The sequence below is a fragment of the Penicillium odoratum genome (genome assembly GCF_028828045.1).
Source record: "Penicillium odoratum strain IBT 22623 chromosome Unknown utg000001l_segment0_segment0, whole genome shotgun sequence".
In the NCBI taxonomy this organism is placed as follows: Eukaryota; Fungi; Ascomycota; class Eurotiomycetes; order Eurotiales; family Aspergillaceae; genus Penicillium; species Penicillium odoratum.
Window position 1 is genome coordinate 796283 of NW_026643143.1, and position 20834 is coordinate 817116.

The window sequence follows — 20834 nt, forward strand, 5'->3', positions numbered from 1 at the left end:
ACGCCTCGGCATGTGAGATGATGCCGAGAGGGCCGACGTCATGGTCACGTGGATATGTCGAATTCATTGAAGATGAACATTTGAGATAGATTTTATAGAATCGAATTCTAGGAACATACATGAACAAAATGGATGGCTGTATTTTTTTGGTCACAGTCAAATATAGATACTTTTCCATGCCGGTACATGATATTCTGCAGTTTTGCAGTCGAAAAAGCACAAACCCTAAACCGGCCCAAAGAGAACGCCTTGACAAGAAGTTACAACATGCAAGTAGATCAGGTCTAGTCTGTACGAGCCCGCTTGTGGCCTTCCTCTTCCAAAATCTCATCCACATCCATCATCTCCATCTCCTCGTCATCGTCCGACTCGACCTCGGCTCGGCGCTTCAGACCCTTCATCTTGCGAGTCTGGAGACCGCCCAGATCTTGCTTAGCCAAGTGAACACGACCCATCTTGTCACCAACAGCGTCTGTGGTGATGTTCTTCTTGGTTCTGGCCTCCTCGTTCGGTCGCTTGCCTTGCTTCATGGCCTCCTTCATGGCATCCGGTGCCGCAGGACGGAAACGTCCAATCTTGAAATCGAACTTGGGACCAATCTCCTCTAGTTCCACACGGGGAAGCTTGTGACCACTCCGCTTGGTAAGGACCTTATACCATCGCAGGTGCACAACGGGGGACAGATCCTCGCGCGGCTCCTCGGCGGCAACCATCAGCACGTACTGCAGACCCTCAACGTCGATACGGTCGGTCTCCTCGCCCTTGAACATATCCAGGAAGAAGCTCTTGAGCATGACATGCGATTGGGAGGTCGGGTCGTCCCAGGGGCTTCCTGCGAACAGCATCATTGGGCGCAGTCCTTGGCCGACGTGCATGACCAGCTCATTGATCGGAGGAATATCACCTGCCTCGGCGGCAGGCAGAAGGATCAGCTCACACAGATCCAATAGTTGTGAGCTGAAAATTCGGGCAAGTGTGAGACAGTTGGGTCGCTTCTTGTTGCTGCTTCCGTAGACTACCAGGCCGCACTCGTTCTTGTTGGCCATGAACTCCAGGCTCTCGGTGTTCTCAAAGGGGTGAACATTGGCATTCTTCTTGTGGAAAAGCACGGAATTGGGCTTAGTCAGGGAGTTAAATGTCTTGAGGACGGTGTCAAGTGCCTGAGGACATTTTGTGCCGTGCAGCAGTAGTGTCTTTTTCGGGTTCTCGATGAGTTGAGGCTCGCGCGCCTTCAGGATACGCGCAGTGCGCGGGTTCTTAGCTTTACTATAAGAGATGAGTTAGCGGTGGAATGCTTATTTGAATGACTTGCGCAAACGTACACTTCACGCAACATGATGGGTGGGCTGTGGTTTTCTTGAAGACTCGGCGTAAAAAACGCAACAGAAAAGTTTTGGGGGAAAGGCTTGGCATCCTTATCGATAAGGATCCACCTTGGACTTCAATACTAAATGAAACAACTAGAACTAGAACATACAGCTAGTATATGTACGAATGAATAGCTGACTAACCCCTGATGCTAAGCTGAGCAACCTTGATAACTTATGTATCTCTAATGCTCTGGTGCATATTGTTTGAATATAATATAATATATGCATAACCAGCTCTAGTCCTGATTAGGATTTGCTGTCGAAGTTGTGGCCTAAGGCAGAAACATCTGTAATAAGCGTTGTGCACAGAAATGATAGGAATTCTCCCTAAAATTCAATAGTTTTATCGACTCTTATTTCTATATAGTGAAATAAAACAGATGTATATGGCTTTCATGTTGGCGATCTCACAGTTCCTGTGAGGTTTGTAGCCCATCTCAAAGCAATTAGGAAGCTGCAAGTAAGGACACACTCTGGAGTCAGGACCCTCACTGTAAGCCAGTGATCGTCCAGTCGTGCTTCTATCTATGGTCGCCCTCATGTTGTGGGTTTGCAACTCGATGACTTATGCAAAAGATTTATCAGAGCAAAGTGAGACTCGAAAAAGAAATCGGTAATGATTCATTCCTGGGTAATACTTTTCATCTATAGACCAAGTACGTGGCTTACTCCAGACGAAGCTTCTCAAACTCCTTGATTTGCTCCTCCAAGTGAGCAGCCTCGCTCTCCGCATCACGGAGGCGCTTCTCTTCAGCCTCGCGGACCTCAAGCTTGACCTTGTCCTTCCAAGTAGGGGCGCTCATGATGGTCTGGGATCGGCGCACGGTCTCACGGGCCCTCTCAAGGGCAGCCTTGGCCTTCTCCTCCTGCTCCAGAGCAACCTCCTTGGACACACGCAAGTAGACAGCAGCCTCAGCGCCAACAGCAGCCACGACACACCCAGCCGGTGGGGTCTTGTTCTCGGGGCCTAGGTGGGACAGCTCACCAAGGGTCTTGCCACCCAGTGACTTGATGGTGGTGATCTGCTCAGAGACGGTCTGCTGGCTGGTGGCGTCGTAGGTCTGGATGATGATATCTCCCTTGGTCTTGACATCATACTGGGCCAGAATGGAGCGGATGGCCTTTGAGCTGTTCAAGATGAGCTCGTAGGCAGCCTCGGCAGCCGGGTCTTCAAACTCGGCCTGGTACTCGGGGTACTTGGCCCGCATGATGGAGATGGTCTTGTCTTCGGGGCGGCGGGGCAGACGCTGCCACAAGTGCTCAGTCACGAAGGGCATGATCGGGTGGATCAAAGTCAGGGCTCCCTCCAGTGCGGTGTAAAGGGTCTGCTTAGCGGACTCCTGAGTCTCGGGGGAAGCATCGTCGGCCAACAGGTACTTGGAGTTCTCAATGAACACATCGCAGAGCTGGCTGTACCAGTACTGGTAGATGATGTTGGCAGCGCTGGAGAACTCACGGTTCTCCAAGACCTCGTTCACCTCCTTGGCGGCCAAGTTGAACTTGTGCAGAATCCAGCGCTCGGACAAAGACTCGTGGCCAGTCTTGGTGACCTTGGCCTGAGGCTTGAAGTCGTCTCCTAGCTTACCGAGGACGAACTTAGTAGCCTGGTAAATCTTGTTACAGAAGCGACGGTATCCGTGAATGACCTGAACATCGAAAGCAATGTCACCACCTGGAGAAAAGTTAGTAAAGAAACATTGGAGTAACGAGGAAAGTATTACATACCACCGGTAGTGTAAGAAACAAGGGCAAAGCGCAGAGCGTCAGCACCGCACTCAGGGATACCCTTGGGGAAAGCCTTCTTCTGATACTTGGTAGCAGTGGCAATCTCCTTTTCGGGCATGTTACCAAGCAACAGCTTATCGTGGAGAGTCTGCAACTGAATACCCTCCATAACGTCCAGAGGATCGATGACGTTACCCAGAGACTTGGACATCTTGCGGCCCTCAGAGTCACGGATCAAAGAGTGGCAGTATACCTCCCTGAAGGGAATCTGGCCAGTCATCTTGATACCAAGCATGATCATACGTGCAACCCAGAAGAACAGAATATCCCAGCCGGTTTCCAGAACCGAGGTGGGGTACAAGTTCTCAAAGTCATGGGTCTTGCGAGGCCATCCCAAAGTCGAGAAGGGCCACAGACCAGAGGAGAACCAGGTGTCCAGGACATCCGGATCACGAACCAGTTCGAACTTCTTGTCAGGGAACTTGGCCTCAGCCTTCTTGCGAGCATCCTCCTCGGTACGTCCAGTCACCCAGAGGTTGCCATCACTGTCATCACCCTGCTCGCCCTCAATCTTGACGAAGTAGGCAGGGGCCTGGTGACCCCACCAAAGCTGACGGGACAGACACCAGTCGTTCAGGTTACGCATCCAGCGGAAGTAGCTCTTCTCTGCACTCTCGGGTCGAATGATAATGTCACCCTTCTCCACGGCCTCAATAGCAGGCCCGACAAGGCTGTCCATCTTCATCCACCATTGCGGCTTAAGGATAGGCTCGATCACATCGTTCGACTTGGCGCAACGAGGCACCTTCATGGGGTTGTGCTCCCACTTCACATACAGGCCCTTCTCCTTCAGCGCGTTGATCACAGCGTAACGAGCATCGAAGCGCTTCATACCAGCGAAAGGTCCACCGTTCTGGTTGAAGGTACCGTCATCATTCATAACAGAGATGAATTCAAGGTTGTGCTGCTTACCACGGGTGAAATCGTTGAAGTCGTGAGCAGGAGTGATCTTCACGGCACCAGTACCGAATTCGGGGTCGACGCCTTCATCGGCGACGATAGGCATCAAGCGGTCAATGAAAGGGTGACGGGCATTCTTGCCAATCAAGTGTCCGTAACGCTTGTCAGTAGGGTGGACGGCGATACCGGTATCACCGACCATGGTCTCTGGACGAGTAGTAGCAATCTCGATACGCTCTGTGCTGCCATCAATCTCATAGCAGAAGTGGGTCAGGACACCAAACTCGACCTTCTTATCATAACCAGGCACATCCAGGAGAGTTCGGCCCTCAAGATCCTTGTTCTCCACCTCAAGGTTAGAAAGCGAGGTGTTCAAGGCCACACACCAGTTGACCAGGCGATTGGCTCGGTAAATAATACCCTCTTCGTGGAGACGAACGAAGGTCTCGGTCACAGCGGCGGACAGGTTTTCATCCATGGTGAAGGCCTCACGAGACCAATCAAATGAACCACCAACTCTTCGCAACGCGTTTTTAATGTTGGCGTGGTATACATCCTTCCAGTCCCAAATCTTGTTGACCATAGCCTCACGTCCCAAGTCATGACGAGTCTTCTTCTCGTTCTTCCAGAGCATCTTCTCGACAACGCTCTGAGTCGAAATACCGGCGTGGTCCATTCCAGGAAGCCAGAGGGTAGTCTTACCCTTCATACGCTGCCAGCGAATCATGGTATCTTGCAGGGCGTTGGTCAAAGCGTGACCCATGTGCAGAGAGCCGGTAACGTTGGGAGGAGGAATGGGAATGACGAAGGAGCCCTCGGGCTTGACCTTGCCATCGGGACCCCATTCGGGCTTGAAGAGATCTCGCTCTTCCCACCACTCGAGGCGGCCGGCCTCGATGACTTTGGGATCGTAGGCGTCTGTAGTCTTCTCCTTCTCAACCTTGGCGGCCTTCTTGTCAGCCTTGGGAGCGGCGGCAGGTTTGCTCGCAGCCTTGGCCTGCTTCTCTGCAAACTTCTTCGCCTTCTCAGCCTTCTTGCGCTCGCGCTCGACTAAAGAACAATCACAATGTCAGCCGCTCGTCCTGTATCGTCATAGTATGCAGGAGTATCGGAGGGCAGTGGAAATCGATCGGGTCCGTGGGGTTGACATACGCTCCTTCTCTGTCTTCACCTTAGGAGCAGCTGAGGCATCCTGTGCGCCCTCAGCCTGAGGTTGCTGAGCGGCGGGGGCATTGGACTCCCCAGCTATCGAGTGTTAGTGATGCAACTGGGATGAGTCACGTCTTTTGAGTGCAGGACGTACTGGGGATTTGGGCAGAGTTCTGAGCCATCCTAGAAAATGATCGATATTGCGGAGGGAATCTCCAAGGCGCCGATCGCGCCACGAATCGCCGGATAAGTATCTTGAGGGAGTTGACAAGGAGGAGGGGTGGTTGTGCGAAATGCGGGCAAATTAAATTTCCCACGCAGAGGCAACGAATGAGAAGGCGGGGCTGAACTGAGGATCGGTGGAGACCCCGATGCAGGACTATGACTCAATGCGTATGAAGAAACAACAGGAATCCAACATTGAATCAATTAGTTGATGGATATTTCTCTTGTTGCGACCCTTTTACTGCGCGTTCTTGTCTTCTAATTTGAAATTAGGAGCGCGTTCTCACGTGATGGCGCTGGTGCCAACGGGCGATCTGATCTATATCAACTAGAAGGTCATTTCCAGTACATTAGTAGATATAGACATTCCGTTGTATTACTTCTTACGAAACTCAATGTTCCAAGGTTTGCTGGATATTAGCAAAACACTTCAAAATACTTCATTTCCCTTGAACAAGGTCTTCATCGCTCTAGAAATTGTGCATGAAGACAAATCAATTGCAAGAAATCAAAGGAGAAGTACGATATATAGATCAATAAAGGCAAGACCATAACACCGGACCAACGGCGAGGGAAAGAAGAGAAATGGTGACAAGGAAAGGCAGCGCTATACAATTAGACAGTATGGAAGAAAAGCCATTCCCGCTCTAAGACGTCAACTGATTTATTGCGCTCACTAATACGTCTGTAGAACCGAGGCTATGTAGGCTTGATGGGCCCAAGAAGATTAGGTCATGTCTTGTCATCAATGTCGTCTCCAGTCGGGAGTCAGATCACCCATTGCAACCACTCTTCACTTGGGAGGGGGAGGAAGGCCTAGTGAAGATATAGCCAGGTGACTGCGTCGAATCTTTCTCCTTCCGTTTTCTCGATCGTGCACCGACATAGCGGTATGGTTAAAACTCAGATAAAAGGAGAGGGTCCATAAGGTCAGGGTGCTTATTCTGATGGCGTAAGGGCGACATGGAGGAAAATAGGAAAACAGGAGGAAGTGCAGAGAGGAGACAGGTAAGCCATCATCATCGCACCAAAGAAGTTCAGGATTGGGTTGCGTTGTTGCGGGCAGCAGCGCGGACGGGCTCGAAGTACGGGTGTGCCATAGCCTCTTGGGCAGTCAGGCGTTCCTGGTATCGAGGGTCAGCTGATGGAATTCAGATTGAGATATAGTATAACTTACGTTGTGATCATAACGCAGGAGTTTATCGAGGAAGTCGATTGCCTCATCACTGACAAAGCGCTGGTTTTCAGCAGTGACAAACGAATGCCAGGGCTTCCGGGGGAAACGCGAGAGGATCTCGTCGTACTGCGGGTCAAGCTCGATATCGTACTTGTCCAGGTACTCAAAGAGTTCCTCGGTTCCGAGGACCTTGGCGATCTTCACCAATTGATCCGAATTGCTGTTGCCGTGGAAGAAAGGCTCCTTGCGGAAGATCATTGACGCGAACATGGCACCGAGTGACCACATGTCCAGAGAGTAGTCATACTCTTGGAAGTCGACCAGCAGCTCAGGACCCTTGAAATAGCGTGAGGCAACACGGACATTGTATTCAGTACCCTTGTGGTAGAACTCCGCCAGACCCCAGTCAATCAAACGCAGCTGAAAAAGAGTTAGAATGTAGAGTCATTACCCAATATCATATCAAATAACGAACCTTGCGCTTCTCGTGATCAATCATGACGTTGTGGGGCTTCACATCTCGGTGCATGATACCCTTGCTGTGGCAGAAATCAAGGGCCTTCAGCAGCTCATTAACGTAGAAGCGCACATCATAATCCGTAAAGCGGGGGTAAAGTGTCCGGAAATCGGTATTGTTGACAGCTTCAAACACAAGGCTAGGAGTCTTGCTCTGGTTGTCGCGCACTACATCCAGCAACGCGACAACGTTGGGTCCTCCAGCGAGATTCTGAAGAATCTTGATCTCTCGCTTAATCTTCTTCTTCTTGACGGGCTTAAGAACCTTGATGACACATTTCTGATAGTTGACGACATTGATGCCCTCGAATACCTCGGAGTACTTTCCTCGGCCTAAAATAGATGGGTCAGCAGGAGGTCGATCAGAGGGACCCCACACTCCCGGCTTGGGCGCAGGTGATGCCGCCATTCTCCGGGGTTGGGATGGCTCCAATCAGATTCACCGTACCTATCTTGCGAACAATCTCGTAATTTTCCAACACACCCCAGGAAATGTTGACACTGTCGTAGTCCCAGTAGGACCGAGGCATATGCTCGTTGACATCGGCGTAAACACGCGCCATGATAATCGCAGATGGCTTCCGAATCCGCCCACAATCGAAATCAGATACGGCGGGGCTTTTAAGCGGGGGTCGCGACCGGGCGACGAGGAAAAAAGGTCGAAATCTGAGGAAGTCGAAGGGTATACAGAAATAGAAGGCCCAGCAACTGACCAGCCCGAACGTAGCCGTTCGATCGATCGGTCCTGAAAGCAATGGAAAATGGAGGGGGAGATATTAATATGAGAGCGAGATCTCCTGTTCCGCCTTGTCACGGGATTGCTGTGTGGAGAGCAGTCCGAAAACAGTTAGACTGTGTGTCTCGGGCTAAGGTTCCTCCGGAGTGATTTTCAAGTTGCCTGTTTCGGACTATTTCGTGACCTGAGATTCTTTGCTAAAGATCTCCGGAGCTTTGAACTTGGCTATCGCTGCCATTTTATTGCTCAAAGGCCACCGACATCATGTTCTATGATCTCAATGTCCCATATAGCCCGGATGACCCTGAGGTGCCCCACACTCTGAATTTCCTGGCTGAACGTAAGTCATTTTGCCAGCCCTAATTACCCACCTGGATACTCCTAGGCCACATGAGGTACTGACCTGACTCTCAAGTTGGTTACACTACCATCGCTCTGTCTCAAACAATCACTGGGAAGCTTCCTGCGAGCCTCACACCGCCACCTCTTCCCCCCAACCCACCAAAAACCCTCCATTTATTAACCCGCCTGAATTTGACCCTCTCCGACCCCGCCCAGAATCAGCGGCTGAACAATTTGACTCAGGCATACGACCTGGTCGCACTTCGCCCTACAAACGAAAAAGCTCTTCTTAATGCCTGCACCAACCTGGAATGCGATGTGATCTCACTTGATCTTTCGGTGCGCCTACCATACCACTTCAAATTCAAAATGCTGTCCGCTGCAGTATCACGTGGTGTTCGTCTGGAGATCTGCTATGGTCCAGGAGTCACGGGCAGCGGTGTGGATGCTCGCCGAAATCTTATTGGGAATGCTATGGCCTTGGTTCGGGCGACACGCGGCCGCGGTATTATCGTGTCAAGTGAGGCTATGAGAGCTTTGAATTTGCGAGCTCCGTGGGATGTGATCAATTTAACATGTGTATGGGGTCTGTCACAAGAGCGCGGCAAGGAGGCGATCTGCGAAGAGGCGCGGAAGGTCATTGCGCTTGCCAGGCTGAAGCGAAACAGCTGGCGCGGTATTGTTGACATTGTTCACGGTGGGGAGAAAGCCAATCCAGAAGACAACGCATACAAACAAAAAGGCGCAGAGAAGTCGGATAAAGGTGCTGATAACTTGAAGAGGAAAGCTTCTATCGGCTCCGAGGCTGTTGCCGAAGAAGCTGAAAAGCAGCTGTCGAAACGAGAAATGAAACGACGAGCGAAGAAAGTTCGCCTGGAATCGCGAGGAGCCGATGCAAGCTGATTGGTTTGAGTCGTTTGTTTCCTATCCACACAGATCATAATGGCAGATGGCATGCAGATTGGCGTCTTCCCAAGCATCGACAGGCATTACTCTCCTTGCGACGAGCCTAGCACTACCAGCACCACGAAAATATGCTGGTTGACTCGTCACGAGTTTACTCATACATCATCCTTGACCGATGTCAGATATCGAGGCTAGATGGCCGTCGGCTACATTCACGAGGCTCTATGCCCTTCCAAAGTGATTATACTTTGCCACTCGCCCGCTAGCCTTGGATGGGGCCGATGGATTAGAGTGTTCTCCTGATCTGGCCATTTGTGGCAGCAACCTCACAAACCTTCTGGGCAAAATCTTAGCCAGTATTCCTGGGTAAATTCCATCAACAGCAATGCCGTTGTACATTATCTATTTGCTTTATATCCATGTGTCTTGAGCGAATTACATACCCTTTATTTCACTTTCTAGTCTCTCTTGAGAACTGTAAGTCATCTTCCCATATTGTAATGTGCGGTCCGGTGAAGTTTAAACAGCCTTCCTGCTTAGCCAGTATATAGTCATTTGTTACTATTTTCGACTCTATATGGTTTTCTCCATTCGCCTGGCCTAAAAGAAATTGTACATACTGTACATATAACTCCTGGCATTGAAGACCAACCCTCGGCCTACACATACTATATCATCTACCCCTATACTATATGCTTAGGTAGGATATTGAGTGGGATACTGTGCAGGAGACTAGGTAGCAGATGCTTGGAAGATGGAAGGACACTATTCTCCACAGAAAAATCCATAGATTGACCAACGGCCAAAGTGTAGTTGAGCCATATCTAGGCTCACGAATTTACGAGTCGTTCGTAGCTTTAAGCCATTGCATTGAAGAAAGATATTCAGATCGATCTCGTCATTCTCAGGATTGATTTGGAAGTCGATTCTGACTCGTCTATTACAAGCCCCCAGCAAGCTTACAAGGGAATATGATGGGACCTCGGAAGTAGGAGAGATAGGAGATGCAACGGACCGGGAACTTTCTAGGTATGGTTGTCTGAATGGCCCGGGGGCTAGCGTACTTTACATATGTATGTGAAAAGTCGAAAGACCTTAGATTCCCATGTTTTGAACTTAGGATCAGCACTTGCTCTTGATCAAGATGCCTGAAAACATTCTTTATCTTCAATTTTACTTCTTAATCTTCCTTCGGGACCGCTACCAAAGTAGATTGATAGTAAAGGGGGTGAACAATTAATTTACATATTTGCATGAAGCCCTCCCTGCCACTTCAGTATGTAGTACTACTTACATATCCAAGATAGATAAAGCAGCACATCCTGGGGGAAGGAAGTGCGCTATCAAGGTACACTGGAATTTGTTTGAACTCCATCTCCATTCATGAGATTGGTCTCAAACAGACCGCGATGGAAGAGCCCCGTTCCTCAGTTCCTCTCGCACACTTGTCGCCAACTCAATCGTCTCACGAGGGAGACCGGCCAATTGAGCAACTTTCAATGCGTGCGACTCTCGGTTTACACCTTTTCGAAGACGGTGGACAAAGGAGAAGGAGCCAGACTTTGTCTCTTTGACATCTGTGCAGTATCTCTCCAGGTGTTCAAACTTTTTTGTCATATCCGCTAAGCTGTGGAAATGTGTAGCAAAGAGCGTACGAGACTGATTGTGATAGTGTAAGTGGTGAAGACAAGCAAAGCTCACAGCTGTCCCGTCTTCAGGAGTTGTGCCTCGACCCACTTCATCCATAATCACAAAAGATCGGGGGGTAGCCTGTTTCAATATGGAAGCAGCCTCGAGCATTTCCACCATGAATGTCGACTGATCGCGGAAGAGATCGTCCGCTGCCCCAATGCGACTGAAAATCTGGTCCACAATTCCTATCTCGGCGTATGCTGCAGGAACGTATGAGCCCACCTGCGCGAGTATTGTGATCAAAGCATTCTGGCGCAGGAAGGTACTTTTACCTGCCATGTTTGGGCCAGTGATAAGCCAGACCCTTTCCTCTTCGCCAAGGAAGCAGTCGTTGCTCACAAAGGATCTTCCCTTCTCCTCGAGGCCGAGTTTGACTGTTGGATGTCTTCCTCCAACGATCTTGTGGGTGGTTCCTTCATTGAGAATGGGTCGAACCATCTGCTGTTCTTGAGCAAGAATGGCAAAAGAACAGGCAACATCCAACTCATCCATGACAGCTGCATTGCGGCGAATTTTGACAAGATTCAGAATCACTTCACGGCGTAGGCGCTCAAAGATTGCCTGCTCTTCTTGGCGAATCCGTACCGTCACGCGGTCCATTTTATTTCCTAGTTCCGTCCATGCAGGGAGATAAAACGAGCGGGTGGATTTGGTGGATGACACAGTTCGAGTGACTCCTAACTCTTCAAGAGATGCTTGTGAGATTTTGGCTCCTTTAACGTGGCAGATATGGCCCAGACCAGGAGTCCACTTCAAATTCAGGGCTGAAGACCCAACATAGTCGCGGAGTCGCTTAATTAATGCGACTTTAGCATCTTGCAAACCCTCTAACTCCGTATGCAGGGCATTTAAGACCTTACTCGCATCGCGCCTCATTATCCATGTCTCGATCGACCCGGCTTCAGGCTCAGCTGTTGTCTTGTCGCTTTTTCTGGCTCTAACTTTCTTGGGCAATGACTCAAGATCACTTGGAGTACCTTCATTTATGGTAACTTCTTGTGCCAAACTGGCTGCTTCAGCTGCAGTGCTATCCTCGATACGCTGCTTTTGAAGAAGGCCCTCTTCGTCAATGGCGGCGAGAATTTTATCTGCGAGTGCAGTAGGCCCCTCAAGATAAAGGCGTGAAATCATCGATGTTAGACTGTTTTTAGCATCCGAGGCACTTTCGGGAGCCAACCGTTCATAGTCGGAAAGAACCTGTTTTACACCTTTGGATGCTTCAACGGCCCGTGAAAGGCAGATCAAATCATCTGGGTCTCCTTTGCCCATGGCAAATTTCTGGACTAACCGCTGGGAGTCGTAGCTGCGCTTCAGCAGTTGAATTACGCTGTCACGAAGATCTTCGCTTTCGATAAAAACCGAAACAAGATCGAGTCGCTCGTTGATGACCGGAAGTGACGTAGACGGAGAAGCTTCGAAGGATGATTAGCAATACAAATGATAAGTGAATATTCAACAACCTACTGAGTCGATCACGTAAAAGACGGGCACCACTCTTGGTAGAAGTCCTGCGCACTGCGTGAAGCAAACTGCCCTTCCCGAAACCGTCCCGTGCGGTTTCGAGCATTTCAAGCCCTCTCAGGCTATTGCGATCAATGCTCATTGACTCATCCAGATGTCTCCGACGTGGAGGTTGGAGTTTGAGATTCGATCCCTGCAGCTGCACTCGAATATATTCGAGTAGGCTGTACCCTGCGGCTACTTCTTCAGGGGAAAAAGCTGCATGCATATCCTCCGGGACTGGAGACTCTAGCATATGGCCCCATTCTGACATTGGCGCAAATGTTTCCGGAAATTGAAAGAACGTCACAAGTCGATGCTCATGTCCAACAAGCTGCTGCAACTCTTGCCCGATAAGATCTTGAACATTCTGATCAACGAGTATTTCACGAGCTCCGATTCTGGCAATGGCAGATGGAAGCGTTTGAGTCGTTGTCAGCTGAGTGAAGAAGTCTCCCGTTGAAAGGTCCAACCACGATAACCCTACACGTTGAGGGACGGAGGACAATACATGTTGTGAGGAGTCAGGGTCAACGTGTTGGTTTGATTGGGCTTCCAAAGCAGAATTATCTAGATATATGGCCAACAGGAAATTGTTTTCGGAAGGATCGATGAACTTTTCATCAATCAAGGTGCCTGGGGTAACGATCCTGGCCACTTTCCGATCAAACAACAAGCCTCCAGACCGAGCTTTGTCTTCCATCTCGTGGGCAAATTCTTCACTGATAGCGACATATTTGTTAAGGTCCTGGACGAGAATTTTGAGAAATCGGTCTAATTGGAAAAAGGGGAAACCAGCCATGGGAACTGGCCCGGCGCTGGTTTTCTTGGATGCTAGCTTCAAACTAAGCAATGGCGCAAATTCTTCGGCTTGCTCAAAGTAAAGCTATCCAACGTTGTTAGCACTTTTGAGTTTCTGTATTTCGAGTGATACATACCTCATAGAAGCCCCCTACTCTGGTCAGGATCACACAGTTTTTGAATTGCTGCATATTGTTGCGGTGTCCTTGAACCACAGTAGGGTACCGGGGAGCATCATCAACTCCATCATCATATGTGTCCAATTTGATAACGCCCTGTGGAAGATCTTGCAATTTGACTGTGGCCTGGGTTTTGGCGCCTCTTCGGATATCAGCTGTCGCGCTGATAGAGACGCGTGGATGTACTATAGTGCGACGCGCATGGTGGCATATGGTCCGATGAGTATGACATTTGTAAATTGGTGTAAGACGAATATGTACAGCTGGGCGCGAGGAAGACAACAATCGACTCAACCGTAAGATTGAAGGCCCATTTATGCGCATTGTTACGGCGCATGCAGAGAGTTGACCGTCTGGTGAGCGGCAGAACCAGGAGCTCCCCTCTCTTCCGCCTTCGCCACCGAAATCTTCCCGAGCTTCTTCTCCTTTGCTGTGAACCTAACACTAAAACCCTGGCCTCCATTTCTCCCACCTAATCAAGTCTTATTACTTGCGGCCGGAGGATGAGCCAGGTCTGTGAGACCGTTTGAATTCACTGAATCCCTCAATTTTGACGTGCGGCGTGGACGCCTTTTAGATCGGCGCAATCGAGCCGACTCAAGTCGCGCGACTTACCTACCCATTTCTCTTTTCTTCTCTAATCCGCTACACGACACACTTCCACCATCACAAAAATGGCGGACCAAAATATCTCTCAGTATAAGTACTCGGCGATGTCCAACCTGGTTCTCCAGGCGGACCGTCGTTTCATCAGCAAGACCAACGATGAGGCTAGCGGAGACCCCGAGTCTCTTGCAGGCCGTATCGGGATCCGAGAGATGGGCTCACGAGTAGCACGCGATGATGCGCCCAAGTCGAAAAAGAAGGCCGGTCCGACCGAAATCGAACGGGGTGCGATTCACGAAGGCGAAGACGTGTTATCCCGGGAGCAGAAAAAACGCGGACGTGGCCAGCCAGCACAATTACGAGGCCAAGGCATCCTCTCTGCCGCCGATGCCCTCATCGAAGGCTTGAAATATCGCCCTCGAACACCTGCGACTCGAGCAACCTACGATCTTATTCTCACAATTACCGGAAGCCACCTTGGCGACGTTCCCCACGAAGTCGTTCGAAGTGCCGCCGACGCCGTTTTGGAATACCTCAAGGATGAAGATCTCAAGGATTTCGACAAGAAGAAGGAAATTGACGATCTTATGGGCACTTCCATGAACCCGAAAGAGTTCAACGAACTTGTTAACCTCGGCAAGAAAATTACGGATTATGAGGCACAAGATGAGGACGAGGATATGGATGGCGGCTTCGATGATGCGGACGCAGAGCTCGATGAACGCCAAGGTGTTGCAGTTGTCTTCGACGAAGAAGACGAAGACGATGAACGCACAGGCACCGTTAACGAAATCCGAGACGAAGATAGCGACGAGGACGAAGACGAAGACGACCAAGAACAACCCGATATCGATCAATTAGCTACCCAAGAGGCCGGCGATGACGACGAAATGGTCATTGATGGTGGTCTCGACCGTGATGATAAGGCTGGAGATAAAACTGGGCTGAATGTTTCTGCTCGCGAGATCGACGCCTACTGGCTGCAACGCCAAATCGGAGCGGTATATTCAGATGCACACATTCAACAAGAAAAGACTCAGCAAGCGTTGGAAATTCTTGGCGACAAAGCGGAAGATGGATCCGAAAGACCCCTTCGCGATGTTGAAAATGACTTGATGGAGCTTTTCGATTACGAGCATGCCGAAGTTGTCGCAAGGTTGGTGACAAATCGTGACAAAGTCGTCTGGGCTACTCGCTGGAGACAGGTTGCCGAAGATGCCGATGCACGCAATCTTGTTGAAAGTCAAATGGTCGAGGCTGGGCACCGATCTATTTTGGATGAAATCCGCGGAAAGGCTACTCGTGATGATCTCGCTGATCGTCCGGAGAAAAAGATAAAGCTGGATCTGATGGACGTTGATATTCCCTCAGCACCAACACAAGAGGAGAAGCCAGCTACTGAAGGTGGTTTAGTTGGTGGTCTACAGCCCAAGAAGCTTATCAACCTTGAGAACTTGGTTTTCCACCAGGGCAACCACCTTATGACTAACCCTAATGTTAAGCTTCCTCAGGGCTCCACAAAGCGCACTTTCAAAGGCTACGAGGAGATCCATGTCCCACCGCCTAAAGCTAAGCGGGACCCCGGGGAGAAGAATATCCCAACCACTGAGCTGCCCGACTGGGCTCGCGTTGGATTCGGAAGTTCCAAGGAACTTAACCGGATCCAAACCAAGTGTTACCCTTCGGCCTTCCACGACGACGGCAATCTTCTCATCTGTGCCCCAACGGGTTCTGGAAAGACCAACGTTGCTATGCTGGCTATCCTGCGGGAAATTGGCAAGCATCGCAACCCCGAAACTGGGGAGATTATGCTGGACGACTTCAAGATCGTGTTTATCTCCCCCCTCAAAGCTTTGGTTCAGGAGCAAGTTGGAAACCTGGGCAAGCGTCTTGAGCCATATGGCATTCGAGTATCCGAGCTCACTGGTGATCGTCAGCTCACCAAACAGCAAATTGCCGACACTCAAATTATTGTCACCACTCCCGAAAAGTACGACGTTATTACCAGAAAGGCCTCCGAAACCAGCTACACTAACCTGGTCCGTCTTATCTGCATTGACGAAATTCACCTTCTCCATGATGACCGTGGCCCTGTTCTTGAAAGCATCGTCAGTCGCACGATTCGACGTGTTGAGCAGACTGGTGACCCTGTGCGAATTGTTGGTCTCAGTGCCACCCTCCCTAACTACCGTGACGTTGGAAACTTCCTGCGCGCCGATCCTGAAAAGGGAGTGTTTCATTTCGATGGCTCATACCGTCCTTGCCCTCTGAAGCAGGAATTCATCGGTGTCACCGAAAAGAAAGCCATCAAGCAGCTCAAGACGATGAATGACATCTGCTACAACAAGGTTCTAGAGCAGGTTGGTCAACGCCGAAACCAGATGCTCATCTTCGTCCATTCCAGAAAGGAAACCGCCAAGACAGCCAAGTATATCAGGGATAAGGCCATTGAGATGGAAACAATTGGACAAATCCTTCGCAGTGATGCCGCTAGTCGTGCCATCCTGTCCGAGGAGGCTGAGTCTGTTGATGATGCTTCTCTCAAAGATCTTCTGCCTTACGGTTTGGGTATTCACCACGCTGGTCTGAGTCTTGCGGACCGTGACTCTGTCCAGGCACTTTTCGCCGATGGTAGCATTCAGGTTCTTGTGTGTACTGCCACCCTGGCTTGGGGTGTCAATCTCCCTGCGCACACTGTCATCATCAAGGGAACCCAGGTCTACTCCCCCGAGAAGGGTAGCTGGGTTGAGCTGAGCCCCCAGGATGTTCTACAGATGCTCGGACGGGCTGGTCGACCTCAATATGACACGTTTGGAGAGGGTATCATCATCACTTCGCAGGCTGAGATGCAATACTACCTTTCCCTTTTGAATATGCAATTGCCAATTGAATCTCAACTTGTGAGCAAGCTTGCCGACAATTTGAACGCTGAGATTGTTCTAGGCAATGTTCGCACTCGCGATGAAGGTGTGGAATGGTTAGGCTACACCTATCTTTACGTTCGGATGCTTCGTTCGCCGGGTTTGTACAGTGTCGGTGCTGATTACGAGAACGATGATGCTTTAGAACAGAAGCGGGTTGATCTTATTCATTCTGCTGCTGCCATTCTCGAGAAAGCTGGACTAGTCAAGTATGAGAAGAAGACCGGAAAACTCCAGGCAACTGAGCTTGGTCGGATCTCTTCACACTACTACATTGGTCACAACTCCATGCTCACCTACGCTCAGCATCTTCAGCCGTCTATCACTACTATTGAGTTGTTCCGCATCTTTGCTCTGAGTGACGAGTTCAAGTACATCCCTGTTCGTCAAGATGAGAAATTGGAGTTGGGCAAGCTTCTGGGTCGAGTCCCGATTCCTGTTAAAGAGACAATTGATGAGCCCCATGCCAAGATCAACGTCCTTTTACAAGCTTATATCTCTCGCCTGAAGCTGGACGGGTTGGCCCTGATGGCCGACATGGTTTACGTGACACAGTCGGCTGGTCGTATTATTCGGGCCATTTTCGAAATTTGCTTGAAGAAGGGATGGACATCTGTGGCGAAGACTGCGCTTGACCTCTGTAAAATGGCGGAGAAGCGCATGTGGCCCACAATGTCCCCTCTGCGTCAATTCCCTACCTGCCCTAGGGATATCCTGCAGAAGGCTGAGCGAATCGACGTGCCATGGTCTAGTTACTTTGACTTGGATCCGCCACGCATGGGTGAGCTCCTTGGCATGCCCAAGGCCGGACGTATTGTTTGTGATCTAGTCTCCAAGTTCCCCCGACTTGAAGTTCAGGCTCAGGTTCAGCCAATTACTCGTTCGTTGCTTCGTGTTGAGTTGACCCTCACCCCCAATTTTGTTTGGGATGATGCCATCCATGGCAATGCTCAAGATTTCTGGATCTTGGTGGAAGATTGCGATGGTGAAGAGATCTTGTTCCACGATCGCTTTCTGCTGCGTCGTGAGTTCGCTCAATCTGAGATGAACGAGCACCTGGTTGAATTCACCGTTCCTATCACGGAGCCGATGCCCCCCAACTACTTCATCTCGTTGATCTCGGATCGCTGGATGCACTCTGAGACGAAGATCGCCGTATCTTTCCAAAAGTTGGTTCTGCCCGAGCGCTTCCCTCCTCACACCCCCTTGCTGGACATGCAGCGTGCACCTGTCAAGGCTTTGAAGCGAGAGGAGTACCAGAAGCTCTATCCCGACTGGGAACATTTCAATAAGATTCAAACCCAGGTCTTCAAATCTGTTTTTGATTCGGATGACAACGTCTTTATTGGTGCACCGACAGGCAGTGGTAAGACAGTCTGTGCCGAACTGTCACTACTTCGCCACTGGTCAACTGAAAAGACCGGCCGCGCAGTCTACATTGCTCCTTTCCAAGAGCTTGTCGATCTCCGTCTCGCTGACTGGCAGAAGCGACTGGGTGGCATTGGCGGCGGTAAGACCATTGTTAAGCTGACTGGGGAGACCACCGCCGACCTGAAGCTTCTTGAGAAGGCTGATCTTGTTCTTGCCACCCCCGTTCAATGGGATGTGCTTTCCCGCCAATGGCAGAGACGCAAGAATGTCCAAACTGTACAGTTGTTCATTGCTGATGAGCTGCACATGCTTGGTGGATATGGTGGCTACGTCTACGAAGTTGTTGTTTCCCGTATGCACTATGTCGCTCTCCAGACAGAGAACGCTATGCGCATTGTGGGATTGAGTGTGCCGCTTGCCAATGCTAGGGACATTGGAGAGTGGATTGGCGCCAACAAGCACACCATCTACAACTTCAGTCCGAATGCTCGGCCAATTCCCCTAGAACTTCACATCCAATCATTTACCATTCCTCATTTCCCCTCCCTGATGCTGGCGATGTCCCGGCCAGCTTATCAATCTATTCTGCAGCTGTCGCCTGACAAGCCCGCTTTGATTTTCGTGCCCAGTCGAAAGCAGACCCGCTCTACGGCCGTGGATCTTTTGGCGGCATGCGGCATGGATGAAAATGAAGACCGATTCCTGAACGCGGATGTTGAGGAGCTAGCACCCCTTCTCAGCCGTGTTCAAGAGCAGACACTTGCTACCTCATTGTCTCACGGAATTGGATATTACCACGAGGCACTGAGCCCCACTGATAAGCGTATTGTCATCCACCTTTTCAGCATCGGTGCCATTCAGGTCCTTCTGGCCTCGCGCGATTGTTGTTGGGAGCTGGACGTCACTGCTCATCTAGTGATCGTCATGAACACTCAGTTCTTCGATGGCCGCGAACATCGTTACATTGATTACCCCATCAGTGAGATCCTTCAGATGTTTGGCAAGGCTTCCCGGCCGGGTCAAGACAAGATCGGTCGCGGTGTTTTGATGGTGCCTGCTGTTAAGCGTGAGTACTACAAGAAGTTCCTTAGTGAGGCCCTGCCGGTGGAAAGCCATCTGCAAGTTTATTTGCACGATGCCTTTGTCACCGAGGCCAGCACCAAGACCATCGCTTCCACTCAAGATGCAGTGGATTGGATGACTTACACGTACTTCTATCGTCGTCTGCTGGCCAATCCCAGTTTCTACGGTCTCGCTGATGTGAGTCACGAGGGGCTCAGCACGTTCCTGTCTGAGCTTGTGGAGAACACCTTGAAGGAATTGTCTGAGGCCAAGATCATTGACCTGGACGAGGACGATGACAGCGTCTCTCCTCTCAACGCCGCCATGATCAGCGCGTACTACAACATCTCCTTCATTACCATGCAAACCTTCTTGTTGTCCCTTTCGGCTCGCACCAAGTTGAAGGGTATTCTGGAGATTGTTACTTCGGCCACCGAATTCGAGTCCATTCAAATGCGTCGTCATGAGGAGCATATTCTCCGCCGAGTCTATGACCGTTGTCCAGTTAAGATGTCGGAGACTGCATTTGACTCGCCTCACTTCAAGGCGTTTGTCCTTCTCCAGGCTCACTTCTCTCGTATGCAACTGCCAATTGATCTCGCCAAGGACCAGGAGGATATCATTCGCAAGGTTCTAAACTTGCTCAGTGCCTGTGTGGACGTGCTTTCTTCTGAGGGCCATCTCAACGCCATGAACGCTATGGAGTTATCCCAGATGCTAGTCCAAGCCATGTGGGACCGCGATAGCCCCCTTAAGCAGATTCCCCACTTCTCGCCCGAAGTTATTGAGGCTGCCAAGGAATTCAAGTATGTCCATCTTTCCCCAATATCTGAATCACGAACAGCTACTAATTTCGATTTTTCTCACAGCATCAATGATATCTTTGAGTTTATGGATGCCATGGACCCCTCAGAGAACAAAGACTACGGAGCTCTGGTCAAGCGTTTGGGCTTGAACAATAAGCAACTGGCGCAAGCGGCAGCTTTCACTAACGAGAAGTACCCCAACATCGAACTGGACTTTGAGGTTGAAGATCCCGAGAACATCACATCGGGTGACCCTGCCTACCTCAAGGTCAAGATTGAACGGGAGGTGGAAGACGATGAGGAGCCCGATACCGTCGTCCACGCCCCATTCTACCCCAACCAGAAGATGGAGAACTGGTGGCTTGTGGTCGGTGATGAGAAGACCAAGAACTTGCTGGCAATCAAGCGTGTCACTATTGGTCGCAAGCTAGAGCTGCGTCTAGAATATGTTGTACCTACACCTGGTGAGCATGAGCTCACTCTCTACCTCATGAGCGACAGCTACGTCGGTGTGGATCAGGCCCCCACATTCACTGTCACCGCTGCTGAAGGAATGGATGAGGATGAGGATGAGGATGAGAGTGAAGAGGAAGAGTAAACGATCTATGTTGTTTTGGGATGATTTTGTAATAATAGTTTTTCTACACTATTTGTTGGGAGCTTATACAGGATGAAAAAAGGCGTATGTTTATTTCCATTATATTCCATCTTATCCACAAGTGTGACCAAGTAAATAGATCAATCAATCAATGATCAACGATGTGGAATCCGCCAATCCCGTAGATCAGTG

General features: G+C 50.2%; 6 protein-coding genes across 6 annotated transcripts; 2 read left to right on the top strand and 4 right to left on the bottom strand.

Annotated features, from left to right (window-relative positions):
- Positions 1-284: 284 nt before the first annotated feature.
- Positions 285-1336, bottom strand: N7520_000296 (rRNA-binding ribosome biosynthesis protein RPF2; the record flags this gene model as incomplete). Its single annotated transcript, XM_057134231.1, has 2 exons — positions 285-1266; positions 1323-1336. 2 exons carry the CDS (start codon positions 1334-1336, stop codon positions 285-287), a joined length of 996 nt encoding a protein of 331 aa, XP_057000167.1.
- A 699-nt stretch (positions 1337-2035) lies between these two features.
- On the bottom strand, positions 2036-5576 carry N7520_000297 (valine--tRNA ligase; the record flags this gene model as incomplete). Its single annotated transcript, XM_057134232.1, has 4 exons — positions 5359-5576; positions 5208-5300; positions 3096-5105; positions 2036-3042 (listed from the first exon to the last, which is right to left on the bottom strand). The coding sequence occupies exons 1-4, from the start codon at positions 5384-5386 to the stop codon at positions 2036-2038; spliced, it is 3138 nt and encodes a 1045-aa protein (XP_057000168.1). The 5' UTR covers positions 5387-5576.
- An 890-nt stretch (positions 5577-6466) lies between these two features.
- On the bottom strand, positions 6467-7685 carry N7520_000298 (casein kinase II subunit alpha/alpha'; the record flags this gene model as incomplete). Its single annotated transcript, XM_057134233.1, has 4 exons — positions 6467-6553; positions 6607-7026; positions 7082-7455; positions 7571-7685. The coding sequence occupies 4 exons, from the start codon at positions 7683-7685 to the stop codon at positions 6467-6469; spliced, it is 996 nt and encodes a 331-aa protein (XP_057000169.1).
- Positions 7686-8122: 437 nt separating this feature from the next.
- N7520_000299 (ribonuclease P subunit p30 family protein) lies at positions 8123-9103 on the top strand (the record flags this gene model as incomplete). Its single annotated transcript, XM_057134234.1, has 2 exons — positions 8123-8198; positions 8274-9103. The coding sequence occupies 2 exons, from the start codon at positions 8123-8125 to the stop codon at positions 9101-9103; spliced, it is 906 nt and encodes a 301-aa protein (XP_057000170.1).
- A 1398-nt stretch (positions 9104-10501) lies between these two features.
- On the bottom strand, positions 10502-13602 carry N7520_000300 (mismatch repair ATPase MSH1; the record flags this gene model as incomplete). Its single annotated transcript, XM_057134235.1, has 3 exons — positions 10502-12210; positions 12263-13184; positions 13237-13602. The coding sequence occupies 3 exons, from the start codon at positions 13600-13602 to the stop codon at positions 10502-10504; spliced, it is 2997 nt and encodes a 998-aa protein (XP_057000171.1).
- A 350-nt stretch (positions 13603-13952) lies between these two features.
- Positions 13953-20642, top strand: N7520_000301 (ATP-dependent RNA helicase BRR2; the record flags this gene model as incomplete). Its single annotated transcript, XM_057134236.1, has 1 exon — positions 13953-20642. The coding sequence occupies one exon, from the start codon at positions 13953-13955 to the stop codon at positions 20640-20642; it is 6690 nt and encodes a 2229-aa protein (XP_057000172.1).
- Between the last annotated feature and the right edge of the window lie 192 nt (positions 20643-20834).